The 20,331-nt window shown below is 30.6% G+C and overlaps 1 protein-coding gene across 3 annotated transcripts; it reads left to right on the plus strand.

Moving 5' to 3' along the window:
* The first annotated feature begins 645 nt into the window (after positions 1–645).
* On the plus strand, positions 646–19,852 carry LOC105347059 (prosaposin). 3 transcript variants are annotated; one of them, XM_034458028.2, is made up of 31 exons: positions 646–809; positions 2,274–2,368; positions 3,206–3,325; positions 3,680–3,787; positions 4,632–4,772; positions 4,926–5,031; positions 6,363–6,400; positions 9,067–9,201; positions 9,750–9,840; positions 9,943–9,977; positions 10,361–10,501; positions 10,602–10,689; positions 11,306–11,373; positions 11,494–11,640; positions 12,202–12,301; positions 12,786–12,859; positions 13,256–13,390; positions 13,637–13,736; positions 14,311–14,384; positions 14,467–14,601; positions 15,463–15,562; positions 16,072–16,130; positions 16,225–16,362; positions 16,507–16,597; positions 17,504–17,598; positions 17,878–18,009; positions 18,116–18,256; positions 18,752–18,848; positions 18,958–19,085; positions 19,263–19,325; positions 19,417–19,852. In XM_034458028.2, exons 1-31 carry the CDS (start codon positions 764–766, stop codon positions 19,525–19,527), a joined length of 3,132 nt encoding a protein of 1,043 aa, XP_034313919.2. In that variant the 5' UTR covers positions 646–763; the 3' UTR covers positions 19,528–19,852. The 3 variants fall into 3 exon arrangements, with proteins under 3 accessions (XP_034313919.2, XP_034313920.2, XP_065922728.1); XM_034458029.2 differs by lacking the exon at positions 11,494–11,640 and adding an exon at positions 11,670–11,804 and having other exon boundaries at positions 648–809; XM_066066656.1 differs by lacking the exons at positions 646–809; positions 2,274–2,368; positions 3,206–3,325; positions 3,680–3,787; positions 4,632–4,772 and having other exon boundaries at positions 4,958–5,031; positions 9,014–9,201.
* The last annotated feature ends 479 nt before the right edge of the window (positions 19,853–20,331 follow it).

Consider the following 20,331-nt stretch of genomic DNA (forward strand, 5'->3'; position numbering starts at 1 on the left):
AGTTATCATAGTTAAAATCAACAGTCATCAAAAATCCGGTTTACAACTTCTATATTGCTACCTTTATATTCCCATTTTTTGGAGGGGACGGGGTATTTTAAGTACATCTTCCATATAAAGATAAGATTTTTTACAACATTTTAGTCGATTTTCTATATCCTGTAAACATTGAGTGATAACAACAGTTGTTTAAATCACATTATCAAAAGGACTTGTAAAATACTTTTAAAAATTTCAGTCTGCACTTGCATTGCTTCCTAACATTTTCTTGCATGAAAATGATACAAAGTTGTCTGGAATACTAGTAATATTTTATCGAATACTCCTTATTATCCCCTTGTCATCGTTCATAGTTATGCTTTTAAAAATTTCTAATAATATTGATGCAGACCCTTTTGTTATCACAAACAATAACAAATTAGATAAACAAGGGTGTAAACACGCATTAATAAAAGGGTTCAAAAACTGAATTATATGCAATTCTTAACCGAAATGATTAAAATGCAACCAGATAATGATAACAATAAGCTGTAAGCCGAGATACCTAGACAGGTCCACACCTAGATGACGACGCATCATCACTTATCAGTGCGGTCTATTCCGCGTGTTGTACGATGTCCAGGTCAAACTACCCGATAACGGATACCGCGATAGAAACTCATATGATCTCACAGGCGGTCATATCAGAGATAATTCATTATAAACCTGTTCACATTTACTTTAGCGAAGTGATATTTAGAGACATCAGTTCCCCCAAAAAACAATGCTCAGAAATATCATTGCAGTCTGTCTGCTTACATTTGCAACAGGTAAGATATTGTTTTATGATGTATTACTCGAACCAAGTTGGAGTTGCTTATACATTTTTTAAATGTTCAATTTTTATATATATGTTTTTAAATTTCATGCAAAAATTAAAAATTATGTTTTTTGGACTATATATATTGGGTATATTAGATCCAAGATATATTTAAATACGGCAGATATGTCGTGCGCTCTCATTTATGTCGTGTTTAACAAGTTTTTCATTTCTCTGTATATTATAAATATATTCAACAACTACTGTTCAGTTTTATACGTATATATCAAGAGTATTTCCATTTTTTTTTCTTCATCTAACGCTGTGTTCTCTTTCTCTTTTTTCATTTACAATATGTATTATTCCCCCTTTTCATTAATAACGTACTGAAAATGGCATACAGGGCCAGGAGTTAAATTTACATTTTGTTCTTAAAATGTTTACACGTGTTACTATAGATAATTAAAAAAAACTGTAAAGGCGATACAGCCACTGTAAACTCTCGTTTTATTTGCATTCCTTCAATCTTTTTTTTTTTTATATCACAATACATGCATCTTTTGAATATTTAATTTATGATGACATCTACTTTTCATTCATCATTGGATATCATGCTATTTTAGTAATTATCAACAGTTTTGAATCTACACAACAAAAGCCGGGCTTTTCGTCTTACAATCTTAACCAAAAATTTATCTTACAAATGAAAACCGTGATTATAAATCCACTGAACCTTGAACTAGTCTTTGTTTACACAGAACACATACATATATCGCTCTTGATTTGAGACACTTGTCCTACCTTGCCTCAGATAATGCAAATAAATTTAGTATTCCACAAACATCTGTTCATTGGTGTATCATAGTTTCAAATATTTTATTTCTATAATCAAAATAAAATGCTGTTACATTAAAAAAAATTCTGCATTTTTAGAAACACGTTGCTATTCATTGGTATCCTCGAAAATTAAATGTAAAAATAGAATATTTAAATGTAACGTATCTTTTTTTAATGTGAAGTATATTTTAACGTCACCAACCTCCCAAAATACCTGTATAAAATTCGTTTAAGATTACAAATATAACATTATAAATGCAAGAGTTGATTTTAATTTGTCAAAAATTAGGGGGAAAATCATATTTAAATTTTCTGTAGGGTAAGTAAAGAAATTATGATATTCTTCAAAATAATTTACATCTGTGATTATAATAGTATAGAATGCTTGTATCTCAAACATTATTTTAAATTACAAGCTATTAACTTATAAATATTTTTTTTAAACATAAGTTTCTATATTTTAAACGACCTTCAGTCAATCTGTTGAACCCATTTCTTTTATTGATGTCTAAGTATTAGATCAACCAATCATATTTGTTTTATTAGTTTATAAATGTTCTTTGGAATTTGCTATAAACGTTATCTATCTTCGAAATAATATCTAAACTGATTAATTGGTATTTTATGGCACTCACAGCTGCACCGAATATTCGCAATGACTTAATGACGTGTGAGATATGCCATGTAGCAGTTCATGACCTTCAAAAGCTCATGGCGGAAAACGCTACACAGGTGAGTTTATCAGTCCACAGGTTGTATCAGTCCTCATTATAAAAAGTTGAAGACAAGCATCAAATTCAAATGCCTACGGACAGGTTATAAAAGTCTTCATCATTCATTTTACATGCATGTATGGACATGATAGTGGTTATTCAGAATGATTTATCACTGTATTATAATTAGTTCAAATGCAGGTGTAGCAAAAAGTAATATGAACAAATTATACAATTTAAATGGATAGTATTGAAATACATTTTGAAATGCGTAAATTGTGAACTGAAAGGTAATTTCAAGAACATGTAATAAGAAAAATAATTTAATTGAATGAATGTCATGCTTAAGTTGTTTTTGTTGTTCTCGATTTTAAATGAAATGCATTTTGAAATTAAACAATTACTGCATTTTTATCGATCTTATTACCATTGCTATAAAAGATATGCATTTAACCCACACGACCTTTTGCTATGACTTAATGTGGATAATTTCAATATATGTAAGTCTATATACACTGAAATGTTTTAGGTAAATGCCTATTGTAAAAGCTGTCAATTTTTCTACGATATAAGTAGTATCTATTGATTATAAGGATAATAAATTTAATACAAAAACTGGTTTCATACATATTCCTTGGTAATAAAATCCTTCCTTAAAAAAATTGTTGAACATTTTTCAATTGATCTTTTCATTTATTCATTATCATGAATAAGCACCTCGATATTGATAACCAGTTTCTGTAACAACAATATGAAAAGCACATAGCTTTTGCAAATATTAAAAATGCTGTGTTTAGTACCTCTTTATTCCTTATTTTGTGGTTATAATGACTAACTTGAACACATGTGCCCTTAGGCAACGATTGAGCAGAGGTTGCAAGACATCTGTGAAAGGCTCACATCCCACGTAGATGATTGTTTGGGTTTTGTCAAGTCCAAAGCTCCAGACATATTTAAAACATTGTCACAAAAAATGGTATGCTACATTTTTTTATAGGTACTGTTACTTTTATCTGAATTGTTTGCTTTAGATAGTATATATGTGGAAATTGTTGTCAATGTTGATATGTCGTGATATAATGTTTTTATTTTCTTGAAAAACTAATTTTCATTAATTATATAATGAGATGATATTTTATTTTCCTAAGATGACAATCTAATTTTCACTTATGGTATCATTCATCTTGTTTATCTTCAAATCAATGAAAACATTAGGAGTGTGTCATTTGCACGTGCAAATTTTCCTTTTTGAAAATAGAACAGACTCTAGTATCTTTACATTCGATTAAAAACAAGTTAAAATGAATCATATGTTTATAACTTGTGACAGGATCCAGAAACTATCTGCATTCTTCTAAATGTTTGTCCAAAACCACAAGACCCTCGGGAAGAAAGACAAACAATTAAAATTGATACCAAGAAGACATCTGAAGAACAGGTATTTCTATGACTCAATGCATTGTTTTCTTCGTATACTCATTGAGATTAGGATCCAGTTATTGAGAGAAATATATTTTTAAATTATCAAATTTTAAACTATAAATCTTGCGATTTTTGAAATGGTTGACGCTTTGTTATTGTTATTTTTTTCATCATTTAACAAAGTTTGAATTATATGCCTTCATGGGCATGGTCACGATTTTGGTCAATTTTTTTTTCGATTTTAATGTTCACAATGCTTTAGTTAGGCATTTTTTTTACAGGCAACAAAATTTGAGCGTCATCTTTTGAGATATAATGGGTTTACAGAACTTACAATTCTTTGCTGGCTAAATAAAGCTTTTGATTATTCTTTTTTTGAAAGCTGTAGTGGCAATTTCAGTTTTAGACCTAAAATTAAGTGTTAAACGTTAGACACTGTTTATTTGTGGTTAAAATGAATAAACAAAAGAAAGACAAATAAGCTTGAAAAAGATTTTTAACTGGTATCTTGAACCTATGTAAAACAAAAACAGGGCACAAACCTTGTTTACTAGAATAGAATTGTAAACTCTTATAACTCTACAACTGACTCTAAATTTTCATTTGATCATTACAAATAATTTTCTAAAGCATTGTAAATAATAAAAACAGAAAAATAGAATTAGTTCCAAATTGTTGCCATGCCCCTTTAAACCAAATATCCAAAGCAGTTTTAAATTTTAATGATTATCTATATTCATTGAAATTATAATTAAATATATTTATTTTACTGTAAAGATAAACGAATATTTGCATATCTTAAGTTCTTAAAGACATGGGCAGCATACTTATGGCGAAATTTCAATTAATTCCGTTTGCAGGCTAGTCCATTGGAATGCGAAATTTGCAAATTACTTGTCACTGAATTAGACAACTTACTGAAAGAAAACAAATCTCAAGAAATTGTCATTGAAACTGTTAACAAGTTGTGCAGTGCTTTACCGGAATCTTTCAAGAAATTCGTGAGTATACTTAAATTATTTGAAGAGTGATCATTCGTACTGAGTTCGATTTTCTTTTTATAATTCATTTTGGAATATCCTTTTTACCTTGATATGAAAAATGGTTATGAAATATATAAGCACTTCTATTTGCGATGACTGCAATTTTTTCAGTGCGATGCCTATGCACCAGAGATAATTGAATTGATTGTATCTGGTGTGGATCCAAAAAAAGCTTGTGACGAACTCAAACTTTGCTCTGAGAAAGAGAGAGATCATGGTAATAATTCTATTCTGATCTTTTCCTGCTATGCTTATTGTGAGTTATAACTAAATTCAAGGATCAGCAGTTTTAATCAATTCAATTATATTATATGTATATATTGTTTGTGTTATTCCTTGTTGTAAAAAACCCCAACATCTTAGGTGTTAATTGAGATAATTCTTTTCTCGCTTTTTATAGCTCACCTGAGCTAAAAGCTCAAGTGAGCTATTCTGATCACATGTTGTTTGTCTTCGGTCTGTCTGTCCGTCTGTCTGTAAACTTTTCACATCTTTAACATCCTCTCCAGAACCACAAGGCCAAATTTAACCAAACTTTGCCAAAGCACCCTTAGGCAAAGAAAATTAAAAATTGTTAAATTTAAGGACCACGGCGTGACAATTAGAAATTATTGAAAAAATTTTAAGAATCTACTTTTCAAGAACCATTTGGCCAGGAAAGCTGAAACAGGTTGTGTTGATTCAAAGTTATGAAAATCATGATCCCCGGGGGTAAGGAAGGGCCACAATAGGGGTTGGATTTTTACAAAGGAATAGAATATTTAGAGGAAAGTCTTTAAAAATCGTCTTCTGAGAAAACAATCAGCCAGGAAAGCTGAAACTTGTGTGGGAGCATCGTGAGATAGTGGCAATTCAAATTTATCCAAATAATGATCCCCGGGAAAGGATGGGGTCACGTTAGGGGGGAGGCAAATTTTTGCGTAAGAAAATGTTTAAAATAATCTTTAATCTATATCTTCTAAAAACCATTTTCCTAGAAAAATGTAACTTAAGTGATTTAGTGAAAGCAACTACAGATATTGTAGATTCAAATTTGTTCAAAAATCAAAAATCAAAATCTTAAGAAGTAGAGTGGGGCCACATTAGGGATCCAGTTGCACAAAGGAAAACATTCCACAATTATTTACAAGTAATTATTTACAAAAACTGAAATGTTATCATATACAGTTTTACTTATATGCAAGCATTTTGACATATCGCTGATTCTTTAAAATTGTTTAGACTTTGGCCTCTGGACGATTGGCCTCACAAGGGGTTCAGAGTTTATTCTAAGTTAATATCCCATATATATATTTTTTAGGATCTTTTTGAGAATTGCAGTGCTCTACATGTGATTTGACTATAAAATCATCCTAATAGAAAAGGGATTTGATTATAAACATAAGAATATCCAGGGAGGGGAATGAATTTTTAATGTATACAGGATCTACATGTATTATACCACATTGTCCAGATATTTTGTATTATGACTCCATGAAGCTGATTTTATTATGTCTACTGTTGCTCAGGTGTGCGATGTGGCCCATATGCCTTTTTTCTATATTGTAGCGGGAGCTAAAAATAGCAAGGTACAGCAACTGCAAGAGGTATTGATATTTTCAAGCATTTGAATGACACTTCTTGAATTTGTTCAGTTTTGACTGAAAAGGTCACATATTTAAAAAAATATAATTAACATTTTAGCGATACTTCAACTGTAAATCAACACGTTGATAAACTTTTGATGAATTAAGAATAAGTGTTAATATATTGAACAAGAACAGTAAATAACTTCGTAAAAAAAACATTTTCATAGAATTTTAATCAAAGAAATAAAAAACTTATCTCTTATCGTCAAAATATCTTACAAAGCTTGTAACAAAAATCAACTCCATGTAATAATTATTTACAAAAACTAGTGATTGATTGAAATATATATATATATATATATATATATATATATATATATATATATATATATATATATATATATATATATGTATTTATCAGTGTACAATTTTACATTTAGCTCTCCTGTACTGTAAATTCTTTCTTTTACGCGAGTACTTAATTCTGCAACCCCCTGTTTTGTATCAAAACGCGAGAGTATAAAATCGCGAATTCGGAAATTTTTTATCCTTATCCCTTATAATTTCAACTCTCAGAAAATCAAAGCGAGATATAAAAATCCGCGTGAAGTGCTTATTGTAATTAAACGCAGATATCAATTTCTCGCATCTAATCAGGAATACAGTATTACAGGTATTTAACCCAGTATCCGTCTAATACCACGGTTAAAATCAAATACTCCAATACTTCATAAGCCGGCGCCTTATCGGGCTTCAAACCCTCTCTTAATATTAAGTTCATACAGAATATTCATTACTTATCATACATTTGCCAAATGCAACAGTTACTCTTTGCCTAAATTATTTTTCAAACATGAAGCTGAAAAGTCTCCATCCCAGATATCGGTAAACTGATAGAGCTCATATAGATAATCAAAATGATACCCTATATTAATTAAAGTTTATCTGATATTAGATGTGATGTTGTTTCTCGTGATTTTTTAAAATAATTTGCAAAAGATTACAGATCTCCAGATATAATTATTCTAGAAAGTATCTTAATTCTTGAGAGTAGCTTTTCATAATTGATTACGATTGATAGAGATGCATGTGGTCTGTTTCCTGTTATTTTGAATAACAAATACAGATATTTTCAACGATTGTATTTAGCTTTGCATTTTAATTGGCATTCCGTTGACAATAATTAATTTTGTTGTTTACATAAACATTTACATAAGGTCAACCAAACTTTGAGTGTCAGACGCCGTATTATAAGCGAGATACAGAGCTCACAATTCTTTGTCATGTGAACAAAGCCACGTCATGTTTTTGTTAACATTTTGAATGTTTAATTGAAAATTCTAGTTTTTGACCAAAAATGAATATATAAACGCTAGGAACTACTTCTTTATGCCTAAAACGAATTAGAGCAGAGAGAAAAGGCTTGAAAAAAGTATAAGGTATTATGAACCAATATATACAAAACCATGGACCGAGCATTGTTTACATGACAAAGATATATGAGCCCTGTATCTTGCTTATAACCCTACGGCTGACGCTCAAAATTTTGTTGATCATTAGAGATGCATTTTTAAAGCATTATAAAAATATAGAAAAATAAAAATAAAATTTGACCTAAATCATAACCAAACCCTTTTAGTTTCGCCAGTCACTGGTAATTTAATGGTAAACATTTCATTCTGACTTGTGCAGGTACTTTTCCTTTTTAGATGAATAACTCATGATGCTGATTCTATAAATCTATTACAATATCTTCTTAGACCTAAAGTTACTCTCAAGCAGTCTGTAATCTCATTATCAAGTTCGATGATAAGTAGAGTTATTTGGAAAAAACAATGAAACAGAGCTAGTTGTTAAGTAATTAGACCGATATTGCTTATGTAAATATCATAAACACTGGAGACAATCAACAGGCGACATTTAACCGTTTTAATGATAAAAATTTACAGCGTCAGTCCTGATCTTTGGCTAATGACATTAAAAGAAATTCAATAAAATGACTTAACGTTACTCCTTCATTTCAAAATTATTAAAATTCCAGATAAATTCATGCAAAAATTACTTTGATATCTCTTCTAAATGCTTGAGCAGCTATTATACTGAATGACAAATGATCTGTCATTTTTTCATTTCTTCGTTCCAAGAACAAACGTTTTCATATAATGAAGAAATACATTTAAAAATTGCAAAGTATAAAACTAAGGCAGCAAATGTGTATATATTTTTCTATACAGTTATTGTTAAATGTTTCATCAGAATTCACATGTAAGATATTATCTGGTATCAGTACAATTGAATGAAAAAAAACAATATGGGAACCGGTTAGCCATGAAATTGTGCAACTTGTTATGTTAGTGTTTAAGTAGCTGACGAATAAACAAGACATATCCCAGTAATTTTGGTAAGAAAAAAATTGACAGATAGATTTATGAGCAGTGGTTTTTTTTAATATCTAAGCTATTATAAAAACCTTACACATCATACATTTTTAAAAAATATTTGTCAAAAATGAAGCGTTTGACATTTATTTGTCTTGTATTTTGACGAGAACTTCAATTTTCTGAATGTTTCCTTATATGCAGATCTTTTTAGAATGTAAATGTAAAACGTGTCGTTTCTCTTATTGCATAGACACATAGTCTCATGTCTCAAGTTAAACGATGTCCCCCTTTTTTCTCAAAAAGGATCCTAAATGTGAAATTTGCAAGTTGATTGTCAATGAAGTGGATTGGTATATCAAACGGAATGCCTCTTCAAAATCTATTAATTCAACAGTAGCGAAAGTGTGCAACAAACTGCCATCTGTTTTTAAAATTCTGGTATGTATAACAATTGTTTCATCAATACTGATGAATCATTTAATTTGTGGCGGCCCTTTTTCGTGGATTGTGGGCTTTCTTCATCTTTTCGTGGGAATGTAATTTCATGCATGTATCGGTTTTCAGATTCAGTAGTAAAGATAACTCTTCCAAAATGTGTTTTTGTCGAGGAATTAAATTGGGGGAGAGGTACCCACGAATACTACAAAAATACCACGAAAATTGAGCCACAAGAAATTCTAATGATTCCATAGTTTTCGTTGCAGTATAATTTTCATAGTGTTTGTTGTTTAGTTGCTCCACGAAAATTAATGTTCATCGAATTACAATATCTAATAACATATTGTATTTATAAAATCATTGGCCACCAATTTAATCCTCCCTGAAACTGATTTTTGCTCAATCCACGAAATTTGATACCCATGTATGTCAATGAAAGCACAGCTGATGAACGTGTAAGAAAACGCATAACTTTAAATTCTAACGTTGCCTTAAAAAAGATACAAACAAAAGTTTTTGTATTTGCAATAATTAACAATGTTTTAAAGTGTACCTCTATGGCTCCGGCTATCGTAAAACATCTGGAGGACGGAATTGACCCAGCATCCACGTGTGTTTACATGAAACTCTGCACCCAAGGTGAGAATGCTACAGTATTAACACAAAGAAATTGTCAAATGTCAAGTACTGGTATTTCTTAATGGTATATGAACAATTCATGCGTTTTTAAAATTATTTTAGAGACAGAACTCGTTGAATTCAACCGAAAAGACGAGGTAAGAATATCTGAAATTTATTATTTTTGCTTTTTTTTACCCTTACTGTGAATAGTTAAATATGGAATGCTACCTGATTTATTTTAAGAAAAGGAAAAGTTTAGTTTCAATTGCAGCATTTTAGAGATGACTAACCTATCACAAAATCGTATTTAGATCCAGAGCATGTTTTGATTTATTTTTATTCAACAACCAATGCCTTTGGTTTTTATTTGTTTGGTTTTTTGGGGTGCTGTATTTAGTTTGAATCACTAAAACAAAGTACTTGTTTTTTAAGAAGACAATTTTAAATATACATGTATTAAACTTTTTGTCAGAATAATATATTAAAACCGTATAGTAGTTGGATAAATTTTTGCTTTATTTCAATCTTTGTATTGGAGGCAAATCCACTGGAGTGTGAAATTTGCAAATTATTGATCAATGAATTGGACAAATATTTAGTCACTAATGCCACAAAAGATAAAATAGAAGAAGCTGTAACCAAATTTTGTGATAGCCTGCCTGCCGAAATCAAAGCTTTCGTAAGTACAGTTTCAATGATTGTCCCCTTTTGCAATCATTTTGTCTTTATAAAGTTGCAAAAAATGATTCATTTATTTTAAATCAACTATTTACTTTTAGTGTGATGAATACAAAGATAAGATAATTCAGGCACTAATTGATGGCGTAACTGGGGATGAAATTTGCAAGCTTATAAAACTGTGCACAGGTACGTCATTAATGTATTGTTCTTCTGCAGGGTAAATTGATGTAGTTTGGCGAAGTTTTAATTGGTAGATAATAGAAGATAATGTAGGTTAAACAATTGATGTCATTTCATGTTTTGCATATTTATGTCAATTTGCTCTTTGCTATCTTAAAAGGGGTACATTGAAATGTTTATTCAAAACGTCTTGAAAACATGGTAATATGGTCAGGAAACTTTACACGCAAACTAAAAGATAAAATTGACAATTAGATATCGTTAATGTGTTGATATGCACTACAATATATATCCGAAAGATAATTGGAAAAGTTTTATTTATCTGTTTTTATTTCGTCTTTTTATTCTATCCTATCAGGAATATTGAAAACTGTTTTCAGCTTATTTAGTTTTACAAAATGTTTTTGAATAGAAGTTAACCATAATATCTAGAAATATCTTTTAGAATAATTTTGTTCACATGCATAAGATTAGCCTATACGTAATAGTTTATAAATGTGGTAAAAAAACCTTTTGCTAAGTTTGCAATCATTTGGGGTAGAAATGCATAAAACAATAACAACAATTCAACATAGTTTTAGAGGACATAATTAGATTATGAATGTTGCATCATCTTTTGCAGCAAAAACTGAAGAATATTTTTCACAAGTTCCAGTTCCACACATTCAAGAAGTTGCTGATGAAGTCGGGGTATTTTATATCTACTGTTTGTATCTGTCAGTTTTGCAAATATAGTTGATGAGAAATGCGATTTAAACAAAGTATCACACAGTTTGTTGTTGAAGTAACTCTTATTCCATTTCTAATTAGAACCAAAACGGAGGCAAATATTGTGACATCTGTGAAATCTTAATGGGTATCATCGACACCCAAATTTCCATGAACAAAAGCAGCAAAGAAATTAACTCAACAATTTATACCATATGTCAATTATTTTCACGTGACGTCATGATCGTAGTAAGTGACATCATTTAACTCAATTTTAGGATCTGAAGTGTGAGTTATGCACGGTCATTATAAACTTGCTAGACAGCCAGCTTGAAAAAAACGCTTCTGCTGCCACCATCAATAACACAGTATTTTCTTTGTGTGCGCTTCTTCCTGCAGAAATCAAACAAAGTGTAAGTTCATGGCTATTTATATGTCCATAAAAACATGCAGATTGATATCATTTCTCTATTGGTCGTCAAACCAGTCATCCAAAAGCATCCGATAAAGTTAGTTATTGTTTAATTCTTTACAATTGATGCCAATTCCTACACTTTATCCATCAAAGCTGATGTATAGGTGTGTTTGTGCCTTTTATCTTAAATATACCAGTGATTTCATTTTGCCCATATTTGAGTTTTATGGTGATATTTCATACATTTAAAACATACAGAGAATACCAAGAAATGTCGCAGCAAAATCAGCATTTAAAAGAGTCCTTTAGAATGACATTTTAATCTTAAAACGTTTTTTTAAGAATGTTTTTAATGATTCTTTTCTTATGAAAAACGTTGCATTTTATGATTTAAGTGTGAAGCAATTGCGCCAACCATTGTGAAGAAGATTGAAGGAGGATTCGATCCACAAACTGCATGCAAAGACATTAGACTTTGCGCCGATACATTTTCAGGTTTGAATACATTTTATTTTTATTACATATAGCAAAAACGAATTCTTAGATTATAGAAATGCGCCTAAAAAAAGTACTTATTTGAATTAATTGATGTAAAATTATTTATTTATAAAATTCATACTTTAATTTGTAAAACTCACACTTTGATTTGTAAAACTCACATATAATTTGTAAATTTTACAGTTATCTGTAAAATTTACTCATTAATCTATAAAATTTATATTTACAGTTTAAGTAGGTGTGATTTTCACTGATTAAAGTGCAAGCTATGCACGTTAAAGTGTAACTTTTACCAATTAAAATGTGAATTTTTTCATTCGGGTGTAAAAGAGTAGGAATTATAAGATGTTCAAGTTTCTAAAATATATTTCTAAACTCATACACAACTGGTGAAAACAGATCATGATATAAAGACGCACATACGAGTTTCACAATTTGGTAGCAAAAAAACTGCATGATTGGTTTGATGCTTTCATTACAGGGGTTCTGGACGATTCATGGCTGGATGTCGTAAATCAGCTAAAAGAACAGAATGATATGAACAAAAATTTAGAGGTAACTAGAGAAAAGGACATTTTTAATGTAAATTAAATTTTATTTTATTGAGAATTTGTATATATTTTTACCTTAAAGTGATCTGGACAGTTTTATAAAAGAACTTTCGACCAAATTTATAATGCGCTTTTTCATGAACAAATTATTGTTTTAAATCAGTGGTTGTAAATATTGTTAGGAATTGAGGCAGCAAGGGCATTTAAAAAAATGATTTGAGAACCATTCTGTGAAACAATAAATATTAACGACTTAATCGTTCTTTCATAAAACATGGTCTCCATTATAAGTCTTGATTCATTATTTTTTATTGTAATTTTGTTTACTTTATCTTTGAAATATAATATAAATGGAATGCTTGCTTGATACATATAATATGATATGTAATTGCTTTTTTAGGATGCAAAATGTGAACTCTGTGAATTCCTTATAAATATAATAGATCAAGAATTGGGACAGAACGCTTCATTGGATAAAATAAACAACACTATCTATTCTGTATGTAACTTGCTTCCGGATGCAATCAAAGCTACAGTACGTATACAATTCAATTTTGTTTTTTATTTTGTTTTTAAACTGATAATACTTGAATATTATCTTTCATTAATGGCATTGAATTAAAATTTCTGTTTATCATTAAATGGATAATGTATCCAAAAAATAACAGGATATTTTATGAATGTCAACTTTCATTTTAAAATGATTTTAGTTTAAGATCTTTATTTTACTTACTAATGTGTCAGATTTCAATTTTACTCATATTGTTTGTTCTTGACTCAGTGTGAACTCGTTGCACCAACGATAGTGAAAGAATTGGCTAATGGGCTTGATCCATTGAAGACTTGTGAAAAAGTGAAGTTATGCACAAATGGCACACTAAGTACGTTTAAAGAAACATAATTACTTTTTTACTCATTTGTATCAGTCTATCTTAATGTTTTCGTTACATACCTTAAGGTCATGCATTAAATGGAACTTATACAACTTGGGGGTTGGATTAATTAATCTCTTTTTTGTAGAGGTTGAACTTTGATATACAATAAACACAACTTCCATGTAATATGTAACATAATATTGAACTCTAAAGAAAATAAATTTATTTTGGTTATGATTAATTGCATCTGTAAATATAAGTTCCTATGCTATAACATTAAAAAAAAGAATAATAGACGTTAAAAAGAATCCATTCAACCTTTTAAAATTCGTCCGTATGGCCAAGGTATACTGACATGCATGTAGAAGTGCCATATAAACAAATTTCGCTATATCGCACTGTTTGACAATAAATGCAAAAAATAAAAATAATTTGAGGAATTTAAAAAACAAAACAGTATACGATGTACTGTTCACGAAGCATTTCTCTTTTTGGATTTATTGTAAAGTTGCTTTATATCCGCTTATCAGATGTCTGCATTTGTCTTGCTAAAACAATACTTTCCTGTTCTTCTTTTCAGATACAGGTTTGCTACAAGGATTGAAGGAGCACGTCAACAGGGTTATAAGGGGTCCCTCTGTGTCAGCCCCACAGGTATTTGTCAAAATTCTTCAATTGTAACCATTCTATGGAATTATGTACAGCCTTTCTACACATGACATTTTATTCATTTTAGGATGCAAAGTGTGAACTTTGCGAATTCCTTGTAACCATAATTGACAAAGAACTCGGTCAAAATGCTTCGCTGGAAAAAATTAACAGTACCATTTATGGGCTGTGCAATCTGCTCCCAGCAGCAATAAAGCCAGAGGTTAGTTTAAATTAAGAAATAAGGTATCATTTTTTAATGTATATCGGGATATATATACGGGTTGGTCACGCAATTCAAATCTCATAAAACCCGAAGTATTCTAAATGTATTTTAGATGAATATTATACTTTTATACAAGTTATTGTCATATGAGGTAAGAAAAAAAAGATTTTGGACTCATCTTTACAGCCTTACATTAATTGCATTTGATAACATTCACAATAATGTCTAATAAGCAATTACATGTTCTAAAATGTGTTAAACAGCTAGTCTTGTCAATAAATGAATTTCTATTTTGGTGTTCTAAGAAGTAAGAAAATGATGACGTCAGGCTAACGTCGTAATGAAGATATAAGGTTTTGAGAAATCTTTTAAATCTTTAAAGTTTTTTTGTCAAAAATTGGCTGAGAACACATACAGATATTTTTTTATGAATTGATTCATAATTATCTCCTCTGTTTTTGTGTTGAGTATCATTAATTTCGTCTGAATCGTTTAAAAGTTTGGAGCATAGTTTTGTAATGCGTTTCTCGGTTAAAATGTGCATTTTACTATATATTTCATTGAAATGGCGTTGCTTAATTTTATTAATGACACTGTATTTGAAACACGATAACATTATTACCGCGCAGACGAATCTTAAATAAATTTTAGAAATAAAACTATAAAACCTATGGATCACGTGGACAAATTTTCAAGGTAGGTTTTCTCACAAGCAGGTAAACCCGCGAGCTACCTTAAATGAGACAACTTGTTCAACAAAATGACAAAACATCGGAAACCCTTTTAAAATGTTGATAAATGGAGGGGAGGGTCAGATTTACTCTTGTCAAACTTAGTTCTTTGTTGTTTTTTTTTCAGTGTGAACTTATTGCACCTTCCATTGTAAAGGAATTAGCAAAAGGTCTCGATCCTCTGAAGACATGTGAAACCGTTAAACTGTGTACAAATGGATCACGTGGTACATCTGTTTTAGCAAAATATTTTACTATTTGATTTCCTTTTTAAAAAAAAAACTATTATGTATACTAGTAAATCCTCTTGTGAAAGAGTACATATGGAACCCATAGTACAGGGTTTTTTTTCGACAATAAATATATTCATTATCTGATTTACTAGATGATTAAAAAAAATAATATACAACTGCCTTTTTCAAATTGTTCTGATAACAACCAAAGTTGATGTTGGTTGAAATCGTCCGTTGAAAATGGTGAGCGTATACTGTATACGGGTTATTTTCGCCCCGTGTAATTTTCGCCCTTCATCAATTACATACGGTTTCGCCCCGTCTGGAATTCGCCAAGACAAAGTTGTGGTTAAAAAGAGACAATATGATTATGTATTTCGTCCAGTCTTAAATTCGCCTGCTGACATCGAGGGCGAAAGGATCGAAAATAAAACAGGGTCGAATATTTCCCTGTATACAGTATTTATGAGAATAAGTGGCTCTAAATTATTTGTTTCAATCAGGTTATGATCAAAAAGAAGAATCAAGAAAGGAAATGGAAAATGAAGCTAAGCGAGTAAAGGTATGAATTTTAAAATCCACCACTGGTGATGATTTTACGCAGTTCTGCAAGTGCTTAATCTCAGATTAAAGGATTGTGTTTGTTTCACACACAGGACAGTCTTGGGTGTCAAGTTTGTGAGTTTGTGGTACAGATTGTGGATGAATATATCAAGAACAACTCCACAGGCGAGAGCATCAATACCACTGTCTATAAAATTTGTGCTCTGTTGCCAGAACCCATCCAAGATTTGGTAAGACGGACGATTTAAACTCGCCAATTAATTCTTTTAGCATGTCAAACTTGCGAGGAGCGATTAACTTTATACATATTATTTTTTTTATAAGCTTGTTATTTGATAATGTTAGTTTAAAATTTTAATTTTGTTTTTTTTTAGTGCAATCAAGCTGCTCCACAGATAGTAAAAACAATAGAAGATGGCGTAGATCCTAAAAAGGTGTGCACCGAAATCAAACTATGTCAGAGTGGTAAGTTTATTATCCTAAACACCAAAACATTTAGTGATATCAAATTAGATGTATCAATTTTTGTAGAATGTGTGTTTCAACGGATAAGTTTGCACGTAATTTTACATGACTCACTCTTATTACTACAAGGCTTACATTCACTTTATAAGAAGGATGCCTATTCGAATGACGTCAAATAGTTCATTTCACTAAAAAATAACATAGTTGGCATATTTAGAAACATTGCATTGTTAATATCGCACTATTAGCAGAACCGTGTTCATTATACTGTATGATATAATCTCAAACAGTTTTTACATTTCAAATTCTGGTATTTGCATAAACATTGCAGAATGTACATATATTATTTATTGCACAGCAATTACAATGAGTAACTTTTTATAATTGTGTAGTCTTTTCGAAGAACGAGGCGGCGTGTTCCGTTTTTCAAAACAAAGTTACTTTGCGTTTCTGAAGAAATATTGTATTGACATTATTTAAAACTTGGTTAAGATTGTTGTTTCCCTTTTGGAGAAGATGTGGATAAAAATATTCACACGAAATACTACTGGTATATTACTTAAGTTTCTTCCGTGCTGTTGACATAACTTTGATATTCTGTTAGAAGAGAAAAAGAAATATTCACAAATTCAGTAGGAATAAAAATATAAGTATTGAATGATTATTTTTGGATGTCGCAGTATTCAATTTGTCTGCACCGCTTGTTGTGTTATAGTTTCGACGACATCCAAAACAACATTCAATGCTTAAAAAAGGGATTTGTACTCGCGGTTTCTGATATGAAAAACTCGTGACATCCGAGTACAAATAATGTAATATAAAATGTTTATTAAATTTTGCAAAGTAGTGGCAATGCAAAGAAAAATGAAAAATGAAGAAAAGTTCTTTTTATTTTGACAACACAAGGAGCCAGAACAATGGCCTTGACCATACCAGGTGTATCTTGTGAAATGTGCCATGGACTTGTCGAAGCCGTCTTACCCAGCCAGTACACAGAACTAGTAAGTGTAAATTAGAATTTAATCAAACGCGGTTTAACTATGATCACACTGATAAATTAAAACATAGTGCCAACCAATGATAAACAGGTAACAATTAGTGCATTTTGTTGTTCTGTCTGCTTGTAACCTTTTCTGAATTTTTTTTTTTTTAATTTAATTTCGTCCAACCAAATGATGTTTTTAGCCTGTTTACTCCAGAAAGCAAGAACAATTTTAAACATCAATGCATATAGTGTTAATTGTATTTTTTAATTAATTATTTCATCCATTTGTTTTCAGCTAGCAGTAAAATTATGTGAGGTCACGTGTCCACGTGAGCAGGTTCGACACCGGAGGTCCGTAGTGAAGAAGATGTCTCATTTCGAGGCTGATCTCTTTAGAGCGGGGACAGAGAAAATTAAAGTCAAAGTTGTAAGAATGTACATTTTTACTCTGACATTATATTCCTTCAATTAAGACAATTATTGTTTTTCTTGAAATACGGTACTGTAATTGATATCTTCCCTTTGATTTGAAGGGCAGGGACATTGAATGCGATGTATGTACTTGGCTTGCGGAGGCCACAAATATATTCCTTAAGGACAATAAGACGGAAGATTCCATTGAAAAGTATCTCGACGCCATCTGCAAATTTATACCAGAGCCATACAGTAAAACGGTACGAAAGACAACTCTGCCCGATATTAATGACGTGCCTCCTGTGTGTAGCCCTTAAACTATATATATATATATATATATATATATATATATATATATATATATATATATACGAAAGACAACTCTGCCCGATATTAATGACGTGCCTCCTGTGTGTAGCCCTTAAACTATATATATATATATATATATATATATATATATATATATATATATATATATATATATATATATATATATATATATATATATACATATATATATATATATATATATATATATATATATATATATATATGCAAAGGAACAGAAATGTTTCCATAAAAGTTTGCATATATTTTAATTTTTTTGTGAAAAGAAAAATTACTCACTAGTATAACCTGAAGCTGCCAAGTTTCCAAAAATTGTCTGATGCCCGCTTATTACTTTCATACATACCGTCAACGCATACAGGCACATAATTTAAGAACATGTATAACGTTTTGTTTATTACTCTTAGTGTCAAGCAACTGTTCCTCTGATAATCAAAGAGTTGGAACATGGTTTTGAACCCGAAAAACTATGCAAAGAGTTAGTTCCAGAAGACTGCAAAAACGGTAATTTTTTAATCAGTATTTTATCATTTTAATCTACATGTGTTGATACATGTAATGATATACTAGTACACACATATGTTGAATAACCTTACTATATTATCTTGAACAGTAACCAAAGTGGTGGGAGATATGCCGGAAGTTTTTTCATTTGTCCAGGAAATCGAAGAGCCGAGTCAGAAATGTGACCTTTGCAAAAAGGTCATGAAGATTTTTGCAGACGAACTTGATAAAGATGACGTTAGTTTTCAAAACTTCAATTTGTTTTATTTATATCATATACTAAGTTCAATTCTGTTATTGCCAAATGTTTATGAGAATCAAAGGAATATTGTACTTCAAAATGATTCAAATGATTGGGGTTTTTTTTATATTTGTTTACGAATCATACATGGTATTTTTATTTTATTCGTTTAGGCCAAGGTTCTAGCTTACATCGAAGACATCTGCCATCGCCTTCCAAACCCAACAAACAACGCTGTAAGTCGGCACAGATAAAAAGAAATCTACTTACCACCCTACAATTAATCTGTCAACAAACTTGCGGCTTATTTTTATTTCTTTCTTGCAGTGTTTAAATTTCGTAAGCACAGAATACACTGTGATAGCTGAGAAGATCATTCAGAAGCTCTTAGACCCGACACAGGTGTGCGAGATGGTCAAAGTTTGTCCTGAGGAGTAACAGACTGGGTGACGTTCGAATCAAAGACTTCGAGTTTTGTTATTATACGCCAACAGTTGGGCATGTTATTAAAGTCGATACATTCTTGTTCGTAAATATTAATTGAAACATTTATACCATCAACACAATATTTGTGTCGTTAAAATGATTCATTTTTGGTTTTGTTGTACTTTGAGGTATGTTTACATATGTATTAATTAATGCAATTTACCACCGAAACGAAAAATATTGTACATAACTAACTTTTTGATAAACATGTTTACACTACAATAAATTTGACTGATGTGTAAACAGAAATGTTTTTAATAAAATGATGCTTCGTGATGTTACATGTTGTTTGTTTTTTTTAAGTTCCCAATGTATTTATTCTACATAACACTGTGCGATGCGAGTTTTGGTTTTTTTCTTCTTGTTAGACTTATATTTGGCACGTTGTGTGAAATGGCATATCGTTTCAAATGACTTCAGCAATCCCCTAGCTTAAACTGTGACACGATTTAGCACCGTTGAGATTTAGATATTATAAACAATGCATGAAAAATACATTTAAAAAACCAATATTTTCAATCAAACAGTTAAATGATTATAAAGCGAATGGAGTAGGAATTTAATTTCTGTTCGAATTTGGTGGAGGTTACGATAACAAATCGATCGCAGTAATCTTATTAATGTCAGAGTAAATGAACAAGTATTTTTTAAATGATTTAGACATGTAGCATCAAGGGGGGAAACAGTCTTTCTTAGTTGGGAGAATGTACGCTACCCCCCTCCCACAGGATTTTCGCGATTTTGAAAAGTATTCTT

The sequence above is a fragment of the Magallana gigas genome, chromosome 7, assembly GCF_963853765.1.
Source record: "Magallana gigas chromosome 7, xbMagGiga1.1, whole genome shotgun sequence".
NCBI classification, from domain to species: domain Eukaryota; kingdom Metazoa; phylum Mollusca; class Bivalvia; order Ostreida; family Ostreidae; genus Magallana; species Magallana gigas.

Bases quoted from the DNA above. Each gene is read 5' to 3' on its own strand.
- LOC105347059 (XM_034458028.2), top strand. From the start codon at position 764: ATGCTCAGAAATATCATTGCAGTCTGTCTGCTTACATTTGCAACAG. The intron at 10,690-11,305 runs GTACGTCATTAA...CATCTTTTGCAG, and splicing joins GCTTATAAAACTGTGCACAG to CAAAAACTGAAGAATATTTT. The intron at 12,302-12,785 runs GTTTGAATACAT...CTTTCATTACAG, and splicing joins TTGCGCCGATACATTTTCAG to GGGTTCTGGACGATTCATGG.